At 39.8% G+C, this 17118-nt stretch overlaps 2 protein-coding genes across 2 annotated transcripts in view; both read right to left on the reverse strand.

Annotated features, from left to right (window-relative positions):
• Positions 1-9192: 9192 nt before the first annotated feature.
• LOC117494217 (homeobox protein HOX3-like) lies at positions 9193-11907 on the reverse strand. Its single transcript, XM_034145006.1, has 2 exons — positions 11574-11907; positions 9193-10342 (listed from the first exon to the last, which is right to left on the reverse strand). Exons 1-2 carry the CDS (start codon positions 11905-11907, stop codon positions 9795-9797), a joined length of 882 nt encoding a protein of 293 aa, XP_034000897.1. The 3' UTR covers positions 9193-9794.
• Positions 11722-17118, reverse strand: part of LOC117494216 (homeobox protein Hox-C10a-like) — a 54145-nt gene continuing 48748 nt past the window's right edge. Inside the window, exons 5-6 of the mRNA XM_034145004.1 lie at positions 12070-12219; positions 11722-11746 (exon numbers count right to left, since the gene is read on the reverse strand). The gene's annotated coding sequence lies outside the window, so the exon portion shown is untranslated. The remainder of the gene's footprint in view (positions 11747-12069; positions 12220-17118) is intronic.

Genomic DNA, 17118 nt, shown 5'->3' on the forward strand with positions numbered 1-17118 from the left:
GCATCCAAGTAACGCATGGTCAGGCGGCTGGACGACCGTGGGGACATTCCTCAGAGGAGAAACAGCAGTCCCTGATTGATGGAGATGACGTGCCCTCCTGGTCTCGGCCAATAGCCGGACATCTCTGTCATCAGAGAGGACAACACTGATTAAACCGAGTTGAGAAACTCACTTCAGGTCGTCATTTTAATTGTGTCCGAGCACAAAGAGTGGCAGGCCATAGCTAACACTACAACACATCCTTAAACAGCGAGGAAGTTTTCCAACAGCAGCAGCAGACGCTAGGGCCTTCATGGGCCTCTCACCTGCATTCAGGTAGGACATTACGTCAGGAGTGTTTATTTCACACACAAAGAACGAGATAAATTTTCAAGACAACAAAGAACATTTATTTGATCCCAAAACTAGATTAGCATAATATAGGCCTACATTGATGCAGCTAATGGATTATGCTAATGTGTGAAGGCTTCTTGAAAACCCGAGGCCCTATTTAGCGAAGGGCTTAGGTCATGTGAAAGGCACACTTAATGGGTTCAGAGGTCGTGACAGCTGCTATTTAGAAGTTCAGTGGCAGCAGATTTGTAATTAGCCTCGAACAAATACAAAATGGCTTCGAGCAGAGATCAAGATGTTGTAACGACAGAAAGGACATGTTCATATCGAGGTTAAAGTAGCTCCTCCGCTGGATTAGCTTGTCCATGCGCTAAAAACATAGAGCCCAGAATCTGTTTTAGTCCTGTGCTTTTTATTTTCTTCTTCTCAATACAATTGCGTGTTTACTCAGTCCTGAATCGCCGTGTGATACTTTTCATGTATGTGCAAATAACGCTACATGCGGCTATTCAAACTTGAGTGACATAAACAAACACAACAAAAAACTCTCCCTAACTACATACACAAGAAGAATACACCAAGCCCACGACTTCACCTGCACTGCCCTGAAACACATGCAAATAATAAAACCAGCCTGTGTTGCAGCACACAGGAACACAGCAGCCCAGTGTTGTCACCTCCAGCCCAGAAGTGAAAATGTCAATGAGCTCCACAGCAGCAGAAGTTTTTTGTTTTTTCTTCACGGAAATCTGGTGACCTACTTTCCAATATACACATGTGTCGTAGTAGAGCCTCCAAGCATTCATTGAAAACATACGGAATTAATGGAGCTATATATAACATGTCAATGTTTAATCCACAAACCTTTTAAATTGTTTTGCTTTCAGTTCAAACTGAAGAGACTTTGTTTTATATTTTCAGAAATGTGTATACCTTAACCATTTTTTTTTTTATGTGGTTGGAATACAAATGATCACTAATGCCGTAGCCATTTGAAAGTAAATGTGTGTTATTTAGATATTTTTTCTGAATGTTTCCTGTCCCAATCAATTAAAAACAATACATACAGCCAATTCATTAATTAGTTATTTTTAAATAATTTAATTGTAATTGTAATCATTGTTATTTTCTCAAACTGAGATAACCATACAACACTCCCACCCATAGCATTTAACAACAACCTAAATATTAAACAATGACAGGTTACTGATCTTATAGTTTTATTTGAACAATATCATATCACCTATTTATTTTAAGTCTGCAGTAATTACAAAATAATTCAGCGTAATGAACAACTTCTAACTGCATTCTTACAACACAGAAATATGGTCCCAGCTGTGGGAGTTAATGGGATTCTACAGGCAGCGATGTGCTGAATGACTGAGTGCAATATATCCCTTCTCTCCATGCATTTGCAGGGCGCACTGATCCATCTTCATGTCAGCTCGGAGGTTACTCAGGGTTCACGCGCTAGCTTGTTTCTCTCCTCCACACTCAATAAATAAATCTCTGCAGCTTTCTGTTTACCGCCTGAATATAAATTTGTTTGCAGTCGATCGAAGACCTGTGCGGAGGTATTAGAAATTGTATTTCTGTAATGGCTTTCAGCAGAGGGAGGGGGGTTGCAGATAGGGGAAAGAAGAAGAACAAGAAGAAGAAGAAGAATGGGAAAAAAAACTGAACAATGTCTGTTTCCCCCAACGCAAACAAATTGTGTGTTTTAAAATGCAGCAGCCTCAGCCCATTGCAGCCCTCGGACGTATTCAAATTACATTTAAAACCAAGTAACCTTTTTATCATGTAGGACGACAACAGCAATCCGTGTTTGTTCCCTAGAAGTGCCATATGTTTGATTAGCATATTTGAAGTGTTTTTCCACATCACTTCCCAACACCTTTTATGCAACAGAAGTTATATGATCACATTTAGCACACAAAAACAAGACATCTATAGCTGAGGCTCATTCCTCTGGACAGCTTGTATCCCTTAAACCACAAATTCTGCATGAAAAATAAGAAAGAGAATATTCCTACAATTTAAGTGAAGTAGATCCAATTCTAAAGGAAATTCCCCTCAAACCAAAGTTTGCATGCTATCAACACACAGACCAGAATTGTGAACATTCTGCCCCCAACCCTGAAAACATCACTTAAGAAGTCAGCGCAGGCGTTTTCCATCATGATCACTATTGTCTCTATTGTTTTGACTGGAGGTGAAGCAAACATGGCAGCCCTTGGGTGGCTGTGTCAGGAGGCAGGAGGAGGGAGAGAATATTGACTGATGCTAATTTGTTTTGCGTCCATGCTCTGATGTGTGTCAATAGGCAGTTGAGGCCCTGGGATAAAGCAGCCGTGCTCGGATTACCTCCGTGGTTTGAATTGAACCCCTCATCCTTCTGCTGCTGACATGATGCTACTGGCCGCCATTGACACCAGACCCTTGTCCCTCCAACACTGTCAAGCCTCATTATATGTCAGCTCTTGACCCTCACAAGACTGGGAATTAACCAGCGCTGACAGACGACTGTCACCAGCACCCGGAGAGGTCACTGCCGTTAATGCAGTTCCAGGAGGGGAAGATGACAGCCATCTTTGCCATGTTTATGGAGCTCAGGCTCATCAATGTGGCATCATGATAGAGCTGTAATGTGGCAAAAAGAAATAAAGAGAGAGAAAGGGTCAGAGCACTGCTGAGGCAGAGGCAGACAGATATTCAAGTGTGGCACATTGACCGGTTGAAAGATGGCTATCTGTATGATTGATATAGCATGTCTGTGTTTTTCAAATATTGACATTTTTGAGAAATAGTGGTGTCAGGAGTGAGGTTTGGCTCAGTGTATACCCAGCCCACACACAATTTAGGGAATAACATCTGAAAACAAAAAAATCCATCCAGTCACGTTGTAAAATTCTAATAAGTGTCCTTGCTACGTTGTTGAATGGTTGGAAATATGTCCCGGTTCAGGAAGTGTAATCATAAATCCAATGCAACTACAGTGTAAATGGCTAGGGACAGATAACTGCATTCTGCACAGGCTCAACAGTGTGACAATGAAGCAATACCTTGCTAATACCGGGACTTTTCAAACAATAGCCTGTAGTATGCACTGCAGTGCTTCACAGCTTCAGTGAGCCAAGAGGCTTCGAGTCGGCTGAATCCCAAACATCATGACAACAAGCCATCAGTCATCCTCCCTCCAAGCTGCTGCGCACACTTGTGTGTTTCCGGAGTTCTTACTGTGGGAAATGAGCGGGGTTAAACATGAAACAGGAGGAAATGTTCATCATTGCAGCACACTGTAAAATTCTCCCTCATGCAGCATAGTTTTCGCTGCAGGGAAAGAGTAGGAGTGGTTTTAATTTGTTTGTATTTAAAACATCCCCTGCTTGTTCACAATGCAGATCAGTAGTCTCCTGTGCATGCTAATCATGGTTGATAGCAAAATGCTGATAGAAAAATGACACTGTATTAATAAAGCACTAATCTTCAATTTAGGCTCAGGAAGGATTATTCCTGCAGTCATAAGAGGAGAGATGTCAACCTTATAACATATCTAGATGTCTATCTAGATGAATGAAGTACTGGATATTTACAATATCAAAATATTAGTTTAATGTCTGGTTAAGTAGCTTTACAGTTGCACATTTATCACTGTCTGACAGTGTCATATAATCTGTCTCAGCATGCCCTTCACTGACGCTATATGATGTTTACATTGAAGAACATTTTCAAACTCAAGACTCCATGAATTTTAGGTGGAAATATTTGATGTCTTGTGCATCATTTCTACATGCTAACCAAAGATGCAGACTGAAATATTTTGTATGAAACTTAATGTTTGGCTTCACAGCATAGGTTTGTAACAACCACTGTCGAACACTAATATGACACTTTGACATCGTAATATTATTCTTTCAAAAGTTTAGTTTTAACATTTGAGGTTCAATAAGGATTCAAAATGTATTCAAAATAACAAAATGTCTATCTGGATTTCTATGTCCACCTGCTGTATGTGTAAAAAAGTCATTTCCAAATGTATTTTTTTTTTTTCATATTTTTTGTTCCATATTTTATGATTTAACAAATATACAAAGGCTATGCAACACTCAAAAAGAGACAAATGTTGTGTGTCATATGTTATTCTAATATTGGTCATATTGTATGTATTGTAAATGTATTAGACCCCAGACACTTGTTGGGGGTTTGGAAGATCCATGAAAAGAACTGTCAACACCAATCTCGATTTAGAGCAGATGAAATTCAAAGTATTTCGACATACATAGAGCTGGGTTTCTGTGACCCAAAAGTTGGTTAACAGGCAAATACAATTTTACCATGCATGTTTTTTGAGCTGCAAGAGGGTCAAGCTCTCAAGGACCTCAAACAAAAAACATACACTGGACATTTTAAAAATTGAATATCAGTATTCTAAAACTGTTAATATTTGCACATTTTATTATGTGAGATTTATTCACACATATTTTATGAGAGAACAACCAAAAGAAAGCGTACATTGATTAGATTATTTGTGATGAAGCCGTTGGGTGTTAAATAATTCCTGGGTGATCGATAACGGTCAACATGTGACATTTAGCGGGGTGACTGTTGTGATTACAAGTTCATTCATTTAACCGAAGCCCATCAGAGGGAGAAGTGATCTCCAGCAGGTGACTCGCTCCCTGTGCACACTGCCGCTCACCACAGCTGAGACAGTTTCATCACCAACTTACCTTTTTATTGTCACCGATCATCCTTAACTGGGAAGCATTTAAAACGTCATTGATCTTGATAATGCTGTGCCGTAATATGACAGTAACAGTTGTATGAGATTCAGGAAGTCAAATTTCCAAGATTGATGAGTCGTAGCAGTTGAGTTATGATCCATCTACCTGAGTAATGCTCAGGCTCTGTTCCACATGAAGGGGCAGACAAATAAATAAAACCCATAAAGGTGACACAGGAAATTGATACTTAACAATCATCTTGAGCAACAAGCACCTGGAGAGACTGGTGGGCAGCCGTAACTGCTGTGGAGGGAAAAGGCTGAGAAGGTTAATAGGTCATAAAAAGAACAAAACCTCCTAAAGGCCGGGCATTAAAGTTCAGGGTTTTGCTCAACAATGTAGCAAAGTATCCCATGTAACAGTCACACTGTAGTAAGGTTTATTACTATTATTTTCATCTTACAAATCATTTAACTATCAAACATAATGATTATTAAAAACTATATTTACAAATTAGTCACCAAAATATTGAGATTGTAGCTATTGAGGTCTTGCCCATGGTTGTGTTAATACTGTCAGAGAACAAGATTTATATTATTTGAAGGATTTTTTTATTTACAAAAGCAGTCTCTGTTGTCATGAACTTAAACAGGCTCGGACCAATGTGGTAATAGATTATAGCAGCCTTAAGTGATTTTTATAATACTTCGGTCATGTTTCAATGTAAATGTAAACTCTTCGGACACAGTGAGAGCTAGCAGTTAGTTCTTTCATCAAACTTTTCTTTGTAAGGATAGTGTCTGAGGTATTTTACAATTCTGGTTTGTATATATAAAGTCCCTTCATCGGTCATCTATAAATCACCATGAATTATTGATACAAGACTACAGCACCCGCATCTTTTTAGAGTACCTTGTACAAAATACCATATCGCATTTTATACGATGTAAATGACCACGAATACAAAAAGCATACAATATTATATTAAACCTTAACCTCAAATCATCTTAAGTTGTTGAATATTTAATTATTACAATCTTCAGGACTAAACTGTTGAATTGTTTTTATTAATTTGCTGCTTTCTATATAATATTTTAGGCTGAAATGACACGTACAAGTAGGAATTGAGTGTTTTCATTTTAACATTTGTGCATTTTATATGTTTGAACAGTTGTAAGTGAATACAACATATTCGGTGATATATTGAGAGAATAAATCAAAGTTACGCTCACGTAACAGGTTCATTTAGTGATAAATATTCAGTCAAATTGATTCTCTTGGTATTGTTTGCCATGGGCTATCTCAACCTTATATCCTGTTCTGAATGTGTTTTCTCTCTGTGTTTCAGGAGCCTCAGCCCTCTCTCAGCGCCCAGATGACCTGAAGTTTATTCAACAATCAGTGAAGCTGAATACCAGTCTATCCCCCAGACCCATTGCACTGAGCTGTCTGTTTCTGGTGTTGCCGTTGTTGAAAAACTCTGATGTTTTTTTTGCTTCGATTTCTGCATTAGTTGATTTTCTCTGTCAACTATTTTCTTATAAATAAATCACATTGAATGTTACTGTAAGTGATTCAGCAGCTTTTTCTTTTTTTATCTGTTTTTCTTTTGCAAAGGTTGGGTCAATGTGGTATGTTGCTCATTGCGTCCCCCCAGACATAAAGTGGAAACAGCAGTGCTTTCCAAATGCTTTAGAAATGTGTAAATCCTGGCATTAATTAGTGACGTGAATAAATGCATGTTGGGATTGTAATGATGATGATATCAAAATAAAAACAGAGACTAAAGCATTCCCAAAGTACTGTTCAAGTGATGAGAGAAAGAGGTGTCAATGTTGCATGGATGAATCTTTGGGGACTCAGCTCAACAGTCTATGAGAGAATAAACAGGCAGAGCAAACACACACATAGATGATTTGCATTTATTATTATTATAATGTTTTTCCTCTAATAGTGATCTCCAAATAAAGGTTGGAATACCTACACATCATAACATTAGACTGCAGTTGACACCAGCAGCTTATACTGTGATGGTTATAGTTTGCAAGCTTTACATTTGTTTAGCACAGGGGCAAATGCTTTGAGAGATACTTAAAGCTGCACGCCTATGTTAAAGACACAGCCGTTTTCTTTTCATGGCAGCTTAAGAGAGTCTTGATGCATAGAACATGTTTCAAGTCTTACCCCAAAATCAGTTTCACAACAGCTGCAGATTGGACAGTGGTACATCAGTCACTGTAAAGGACATCACGCAAAATCTTGAAATTAATGATGGACCGTAACCAAAGCTGGTTTCATGGCACCATGACTGGCATAATTTATCACTTCAAAGAACCTCTTAATGCAATGCTCCAGTCTGATCAAAGCCCAGAATCTTTCTAACAAAATAACAAGGATTTTTGGCTTTCAAGATCTGCCCTCATGAAAACAGATGTCATCACACTGGGGTCAAGTGAGCAAAAAGGAAATAATGAGTTTAGTTGCTAAGTGGGAGCGAGCCAATGTGAGAACAACTGGCTAACTTAATGTTCAAATGGAAGTAGACTGTTCCCCCTCGCACTGGGGCCCTTGGGGGGGGGGGGGGGGGGGGGGGGTGCTTTCCTTGACCCTTGGGGATCCCCCTTGACCCCGTCCACTGAATTACTGCACTTCAGTGCATGGATCCTCCTGGCTTCAGCGTCTGGAAAGAGAATGTGGTGAGGAACCAGAGGTAAAGTTCCTATTGAGCCTCGGCTCCATTAACACCATAAATCACCCGGCATATGCAAGAATCTCAGGAATCCAACACTGTGTGCTTCTCCTTCTTCACAATCTCCCCCCCTTCTCTCTCTCTCTCTCTCTCTCTCTCTCCTCTCTCTCTCTTCTCTCTCTCTCTCTCTCTCTCTCTCCTCTCTCTCCTCTCTCTCTCTCTCTCTCTCTCTCTCTCTCTCTCTCTCTCTCTCTCTCTCTCTCTCTCTGTAGGCGACTTATTTAAAAGGGAGAACTTTTTCTTCGTCTATTTCTCTTTACGCCACTGTCACCATCTCTCTGATACAGTTAAAGTGTAGACCTCATTTTATTTTATTCAAAATGTCCACAGAGTTATAGCAATGTATAGCTCCCATGACACCTACTGAGTAAGGCTGAAATGGTGTCAAATATTTACCAAAATGACAGCTGATCCACGGGCTGATTAGCTAATGAATTTGGAGCGAGAGGTAATTCTATCCAGGACCACCCGGGGATCAGCTTTCTCATTTCATTGCTGTCAGTACTAGTTCTCTGTGACAGCTCATTTACTGTACAGCCACTGATATAAAAGTGTCAGCAAAAAATGTGTGATGTTGTGTTAGGAGTATTAACACTCCTGCTCACATTATCAAGTGTAAGAGGAGTTTCACTCCATCATGAAAGTTGTTGTCTGTGTTTGACGTGTAAAGCTGTCGAGTCCCAAGAGAACCTGTGGCCTACTTCTGTCAAATAAACGCACAATTCCCTGTGTGAGTAATTTAGCCGAGTGGAAATCATGAAGTCAGATAAAGCAAGAAAAAAATGTCTCTGTGACATCATTTACATGTGAGAATCCCCTTGTCTCAACGGCACAGTGGATGCTGTTAAAAAACAAAGTCTCTTGATTGTTCTTTAAGATAATATGTTGTCATTAGTGATTGAACCTCATTGGTCTGTTGTGGCCTATGGGCTGCTGGAAGGACGTCTAAGCTACACAACTAACATGGCCCCTGAGAGGGAGGCCAGCCCCGACTTGCAGCACTACAATTTGGCTATTGAAAAGGCAAGCTTTGGGAAGGAGGAGGCAACAGATCTTGTCATGGTGCCCAGTGGGTTCAGACTTGTGGTTGGAGTACTGGAAAGACTGCCTTGTCTCAGTGATTAATGGTGGGGAACTCGGAGGCAGGAGCGAGGGAGAGGCTTATGTGGCAAGATTGTGCAACTTGAATGCACAATACTGTAGAGTTTTCAATGAATCTAAAGCATGCCTTAATTTGATTACTTTCCGATTTTATTTTCCCCCTTTGGGATGTAGTCCAGGAATCCTTAATCATGAAATACTGCTGGAAAAATGTAACTCTAATCAGCGATGAATAGGGTAAACATTGCACAAGAGCTACAGTTTTCCCAAATGCATTTATTAAGCATGTACAGTATATGACATCTCAATTAATCAAGAGCTGTATCAAAGACTTGCTGTATCCTTTAATGGCTTTAACAAAAATATAACATTGGTCGATATGAACATTTTATCACAGTTAAAACATTTTACACAAATTACCTGCTATTAACAGTAGATAATAAAAAAGGGGCCAAATGTGACACTTAGAAAATATGACAACCACTTAGCTATTCTCTGACAACAGAGGGAAATAGAAAAAAAATACTGTTAATATGATTCACACATGCATCTAACATGCAACGACAATATAAATGAAACAACGACAAAATTACAGCAAAGGGTGTCATTTGAAATAGCTTGAATGTCTTGTTCATGCAGTGTACAATACGAGCAGCAAGTTTAACCTGCAGTCTTCCACGCCTGAGAAACACAAATTATATCACTGTAGCTCTGCTTTAATTAAGATATGTTCATAGTTTAATTAAAATGTTTCATGAATGGCGAACGTTAAGGGGATTTCAACCCAGGGATTCTAATAAGACATACCCCAGTCTTTCATAAGTAAGTGAAAGTGGATGTATCATTGAAATTTGGATGAGCACAGGAGGGATGGCCATTATGGGGCCCTAGGGCCAGTTTAAAATGCCAGCATAGTGATGACTATCTACGGCTGTACAGGAAGGAGGTGGACCATTTGCAACAGATGGAAGTATGCCGCATTGATGGGACAGGTATGCGGGGTGAACACACTGACCACTGCCGACCTCACTGTAAGGGCCATAAAGAGAGGAGGACGTAGGAGCGTGATCCATGATGTGCAGCTCTGAGGAGGAGGAAGTTCTTACAACACATGCACCCGGAAACCCCAAGTGATCCCCACATGAGCTCGAGCTGAAGGAAGGCTTGCAGGGAGACCCCTGTGAGGAACCTGTCACCTCTCCATCCTTGTGCTCCTTCTTGTACCTCATCCTGCGGTTCTGAAACCAGATCTTGACTTGCCGATCGGTGAGCTGCAGCCCGGCGGCCATCTCCAGCCTCCGAGGACGACACAGGTAGGGACTGAAGTGGAACTCCTTCTCCAGCTCCAGCAGCTGGCTGTTGGTGAAAGCCGTTCTTTCCCTCCTGACACCCAGCCTTCCTCCGCCTGTCAGACCCACCGCCACATTGCCACTGACTGATGCAGGAGGGAGCACATAAAGAAGAGAGGGTGTTAAAAGCCACATTTCTAACAAGTCTATCAACCTCCACAGAAGGACTTCAAGTGCCAGTAAGGCCCACGTTAATCCTCAGCCAATCAACCTGGGACAAAGTAGGGCCCTCAGCTCTTCCTGTGTATTCAGTCATGCTTGAGACGCTATACAAGACTGGCTGTCTACTGTGTCATGTGTTCAGGGAAAGTTACCTCCCGAAGAAACAGTCTGGGGGAAACATCTGACGCCACTACGGCTGCCTGACAGGCCACATTAATCACAGCTACACACGGAAGCAGACCTGTCAAATCCCCATCTCAGTCACTTAAAAGGTACCTTGGGACCACCACTGAAAATAACCACAATTAGAGATTTTATTTGACATGTATATGAGCGATACCAGGGTCCTGTTGATAACAACATAACACACTGGGGTTAATGGATACTTAATAAGGCCTGTGGTGACCTTAGAGTGTAAAGTGCTCTCCTTATCACCAGACAGGGAGTCTGTAGTTGGTTGTATGCTAGCTAATGATGTTTATATATTTCTCTGAAAAAAGCATATTGGGGAATCATATACAGTTTTATTTTATCCATTTAAATCAATTTTTGTAATTATAACCATTTGTCGTAAAAATAACTGTCATTTTACACTCAAAATAAACATATTTTAGATTTTTACAAGATGCAAAATAATAGAATTAGGGTATTTGCAGATACAGGTTCATAGTTTTATTTAACAATAATTATTTACTGCAGCTTGTGACCATTACTTTGCCTATACCGACCCGGAAGTACAAACAATGTGAGCAAGACTGATATTTATTTAAAACTGCTGTAACATAAACACTTATAGATGTATTTAACTTAATAGGGAAGCAAGAGCCTTTACATCTGATAAATGTGTTTGTGTGCATGATATAAAAAACATGAGAAGTCAGACTTTTGCTTGCTCTGTGTGTAAATGTGTTAGTAGAAAGTGTTAACAACCAGGAGCTGACTGTGTAGTTTCAGCATGTGTCTTTGTGCAACAAAGAGTCTATAACAGCTAAGGTCAGATATCAGTTATGCACTCAATGAACAAATGATGGAAATGCTCATTAAATTTAAATGTATGGATTCACCCCATCAGAGCATCTAATGAAGATTATGTAGACTCACGTATAGCTTTAAAGCTTTAAAAAAGTAAATGACAATAAAGGAAAGCAGAGTTACCAGATTGTTCAGAGTCAGCTGTCCGTTGATTCATCCAGGGAAAGATAACTCCTGAGCGGCAGATGGTGAGTAGACTGCAGCTCCTGCTCTTCATGTCCAGCCTGCCCTTGGCATGGCAGTGAACCAGAGGCTCCAGTGGGCACCCAAACTGTTCACCTGGGTTCAACCTGCAACTGACACGAGCAGAGGAGGTCATGGTTTGCTGATGAAGACCAGCATCTTGGCCTCCTCCTCCTTCATTGTATCCAGCACTTAGTTTTGGCACTTGTCCAGAGCTCATAGCAAAACTGTTGCCATGCAGCTGCAGTGGGAGGGCAGACGGTTGGGGGTCCATCATGGACCCAGCTCATCAAACTGTCTCAAATAAATCCCTCAACAGTACTAAAGACTTGGACTTCTGTCTGTCTAATATCAGATCACAATTAACATGAATGTCTAAGCCCATGCAGGGATGAGCACTTGGAGTAACCATGTGGAATATTTGAATAATATTTACCAGAAGGGTGCCGTATAGTCACGTGTGACCGTTCTCCAATGGCAGAGCTCTGGACTTCAAAAGTATTCCGCTGGCAACTTGGGGCGCCGAAAGAAGCTTTTGCGATATTTCTTCAGACAACATTGCTTTGAACAGCCTGCATTTCTTTACCTAGGGAGGGAAAAAAACATATAACAGAATATGAGTAGAGGCCAACAACTGTAATCCGTGTGTGAGAGAGAAAGAGGGAGAATTGTTTATACGGAGAAAGAAAAATGGCAGAGGGGGGAGACAGAGATTACCATGTGTGGTGAGAATCGCCTCATTACAAACAGGGTTAGTTTCTTGTAACATTGTAAATCTTTTGACAGGACGCATTTTTTTTAGAAGGAGCCATCGCTTGCAGCTGCACATCCTGAAGTTTTTGTGGTAGGTTTTATCAACGCGACGACTTCCTGCTATAGTAGGCTGCTGGAGCTCGAGTAATATACTGGATAATAACACATTATCCACTACAACTCATTATTCTGCTGTATTTTTTCAGATGTAAAATGGGTTTTAAATACATCGTGTTCCAGGTTTATTTTTGACCAATTAACTCTAATGATAAATAATATATTTATTCCCGTATTTTCTTGGCTGCTCTATGGGCACTCTGCAATAAGCCTCCTTTTTGCCTGTAAAATAAATCTTTGCGATTATAATGGATAATTTAGTTTGCATCTCATTTAACAGCCCAGTTTTTAAAAATCGGCGGGATTCTTTAAATAACAATGCTTATAACTGTCTGAGTGGAAGTGTACGTAGCTTTGGCTTAATAGGATTCACGGGGAGTGGTCAAACAAAGGCTTGACAGTCATTGCCACACAAAGACAAAGGAGGCAATCATTAGAGATTTCTTTTTTCAGCGCATTTGCATTAATCAGGCATCACTGTACAGTATCAAGTGTCCCTGTCTATGGCTCTGTGAGGCAACAGTCAAACACTGCGGACGTTTTGGATGGTAAACATCCCGCTTGCTGCACGGCTGGTGGACAAAAGAGCAGAGGGAGATGTTCAGCAGTGCCCGTATGTGCGCCTGTTTACGCTCACCACACAGAGCACACAACACCAGGAACTTGGGAATATATTTATAAAGGTGCAAACCACTTAAGTCGAATGGGATTTTTGTAACTTCATTTAAAAAACCCATAATAAATATTTGTAGGGGTAAATTATGTTGGCTAAATACTACATCAAGTGTGGCCTAACTGAGTTACACTTTGAAAAAAAAATCTCATAAAACATAATTGCTTAATTTTCACACAGTACAATTTATGCAAAGTGCATAAATAACTAGAATAATGAAGCCATCACATTTTTTTAAATTATGCACCCAAAAGTATCTTCCAAAACTAGAGGGCTCTGTATATTTTGTGCGTATTAATCTTAGTTAAAGCAGGCTTTGGATATAAGTTCCATTTGGTGATTCTCTACAACAAAGCTGTCGAGAAAACCCTCTTTAGATGTCTCTCTGCGTGATGGATTATGCACTCAGGGTTGCATAGCTTGGAAGAAAAGGAGCCTTCCCCCTTTTTCGTTTCACCCCTGCTGCCACCGTCACTGAGGTTTTACCTGAACACCTCCACAGTGGAGTCACGTCCTTGGATTTGTTTTTAAATAAATGAAATATTTTTGATTTGTATTTCCTTTCAGTTCAGTTTGGATCAAGGGCACAATACCACAAACATGGTCCCACACTTTGGCGTATTATTGGTAACCATCGACATTAAAATGACTGCTACATGATGTTATTGTTGATCATAATTAAAGTTTAAACATAAAAAGGCTAGCTTGGAGACTTGGTTTTAATTTGGAAATAAAAACAGATTTTATTTTTTAAGACTGTCCATTAAAATAGCAGTGAAGTGCTAAATGTCTCTTCTGTTAATCTTGGTATTGGATGAATGTAGGCCATTAGAGCTAAAATAAATATAAATTTAAATATAATGGCATCTTCTTGTGTCTTGTTTTAACACCCCCCAATAAAAAATACAATAACAGTTATTATTATTATTATTATTATTATTATTATTATTATTTACAACAACAGGCGAATCAGGTCGTATACATCAGCGGTGACAGAAATGGAGGAAAGTAATTAAAGTCGTTTTGTTTTTCTTACCTCACACCCTTGAACACACTCTCTGAATTGGAGATAGGATCTATGATATACTAGCTCAGCAAGACCATAATTTAGCTCCTCCGCGCCTCCACCACAATTCTCCGTGAACTCTGTTTGAACCGCCTCAGTGGCAATAAATCATTTTTCTCTCTCACACAAAAGCGCGCCGGTCGCTCTGGATGTCAACCCTTTTACAATTCCTCCTTACCTTCTGCGCTCTCTCGCCTGCTGACACAAACAACCGAGGAAATCGTCGATAAACTTTTATTTTCCATACCAATAACTAACAGGGGAAACGGTACTGAGGTATAGGGGAGTATATGCAACCGCAGGGGGAATCTGTGCAATGCAACACCATCTTGCATTTTCTACTCGTAAATTATATATTCCTTACACTCAAAAAACATAATTGTTTTTCAGAGCTTAAGAATCGCACGGATGATCAGTTAATGTATTTCCAGGGGATAGAGCTGGGCAGATAAGAGGAGACTGAGAGAGAGAAGGGGAGAAGACGTTAATGGGCAGAGGATGCTGTCGGTTAAAACGGTGCATACAAATGGCGCTGTCTTGGCAGAGCAAGGAGAAGATTTATGAGCCCGGTGCCCTATATTGCTGTAAACAATGCAGAGTGAAATGAAAGGACTAGAGTTTGCAGACTGCACTTCATACGTGAGGAAAAGACACACATTGTCAATTTCCCAAACAAGTCCTGACTCTGCATTAGCATGTGCATTAACATAGAGTATTAATTTGGGCCTGTTTAAAGCACAGCTCACTGTAAATCCTGGCCTGTCTCTGCAGAGTGCACACAGCATAAATCCTGCAGCTCTGGGCCAGGGAATATCTGAAAGTGTCACATTTTGAGTTTTTTTCACTCAGGGGAAATATGTTTTATTCTGAATATTTAAATGTTTCGAATGAAATAATGCTGCAGCATAAAAACAAATATGTTATATATATTTTTCATGTGAAATCTGATCATAAAAACATATGCTATCTGTCTTCCTAGAAACCTTTAATGTTAAATATTAATATCTTAAATATAGCAATCATTTTATCAAAAGGTATATGCAAATCATTATGTGTGGGATGGCAGATTGTGTTTAAAGAAATGGAAGGGAGTTTTCCCTTTTGTGTTTACATTCAGATGATGCACTTTGCCTTTAACATTGAATTATCAGTAGCATGCTATTCAACAATATTTAACTATATGTTCAAATTGAATCCAAATGCTGCAGCATCTGTCTTCAGAGTGTAAGTATGAGAAGACTGTTGTAGAAATGCAACTGGTGGTCACACAAATGCACAAGAGAATCATTTGAGAGAGCAAATCAAATAAAAAGAGCATTTTCACTTAGCTTATAATTGTGGATCTATAGTCTCAGGATCCCATATTCAGATCATTTTTGCTAATGAAAAGTGGGCCCCCAGTGACACCTTGAACTGAGGGGAAAATACTTTAATTTCTAAGGTCTTCAACGATGCAGCAAATAGGCTAATGACACATTTCTCAGAGGCGTTATGATGACATAAAGTATTACTGGCAAGTTTACACAGGCCATCATTTCCTATGTGATGTGATGTTGGAGTGTACAGTGGGATATCAGGGTGTTGATCCAAGTTGCTTTGTCGGCCCCCTGCTTGAAATGTTTGCCAGCTCTGACAGCAAATCATTGTAACATGTCTGATGGAGTTTTAAAATCTAGTTTTATGTAAATGCATTAAACACACACACACTAAACCACACACACACCCCCACACACAGACGCAAAGGAACAAAAAAAAGAAAGACATGGTGCATCTGCTCTCTAGAGTGAACGGATGGGAGAGAGATTTACGGATTTATGACACACCCACTGCTGGTCAATGCGAGAGAGCCTCTCTGTCCCTGGAAAATAGCAGCGTGACCCCTGTTTCAACTCTCAGTCTTTATGCAACTGCCATGGCTGCCGTTTAAACACACTACACACTAACAATGCACTGGCCCCGGACCTTTCATCACACACCAGAGTGGCTGAAGAAGACACTCACCTGAGACGAGTGGAGAAAAAAAAACACATTTGTACTCTGACAATAAAAAACAGGTAATAAACCACACCAACGACACAACATCTGATCATATTGGTGTCATATTCGCCTCTTGTTCAAACATTTCGATTGCTGTTTGTGTAAAGTTTGTATATCTTCCAAGAGAGAGTCCTCGTCTGAGGTTCTCATAAATCACAGAGAGCCTGCAGCGGTGCAATGTGAGCTGAAAATCATGTGTGATTCAACAGTCTCTCTCCAGTCGGAAAAGAAACCAGTAAGGACTGAGTAAGTGTTCAATAAACACTGAATATCAAACATATAAAGACTACACCATATTCCGGTGCTGAGGTTAAGAACAACTACAGCCACTCCATTTTTACAGATTAAACCGAGTGAAAGCGGCAAGCTACAGGACAAAACTAGAAATAAAACAAACTATTTTAAACTGTAAATTTGAAATAGATACTATGCTGTTATTTTTGTTGTGTTGATCTTCTGATAGGTTAGAATAACTTTGACGTTAATGATTTAAGGTATCATTTGCTTCGTTAGCTCATGTGTATATGGTGTGCACTTTCTATCATGGTGACGCATATCTGTGCAAATATTGAGTTTAACTATGCACATAATCTCAAAGTTTAGTATCAAAAAGCGAAACAATCCTGATTTATGACTGACAAACGACACGAGCTTTTGTTTAAATAATAGCTTGAAATCACACTTTCTGTTTATTCTCGTAAACCAAACAATGCCTTATAAAGCCGTGTTAAGTAAATCATTTTCCTTGGCATGGAAAACAAAAACATAACACCAGCAAAGTATGCCTAATATTTTTACTTTACAAAAAAAACGTTTTAAACAAAATAAAACTACATCCG

Source organism: Trematomus bernacchii, unplaced genomic scaffold (genome assembly GCF_902827165.1).
Source record: "Trematomus bernacchii unplaced genomic scaffold, fTreBer1.1, whole genome shotgun sequence".
Lineage (NCBI taxonomy): Eukaryota > Metazoa > Chordata > Actinopteri > Perciformes > Nototheniidae > Trematomus > Trematomus bernacchii.

Bases quoted from the DNA above. Each gene is read 5' to 3' on its own strand.
- LOC117494217 (XM_034145006.1), bottom strand. From the start codon at position 11,907: ATGGACCCCCAACCGTCTGCCCTCCCACTGCAGCTGCATGGCAACAGT. The intron at 10,343-11,573 runs GTAACTCTGCTT...CTCCTGCATCAG, and splicing joins AGCTGACTCTGAACAATCTG to TCAGTGGCAATGTGGCGGTG.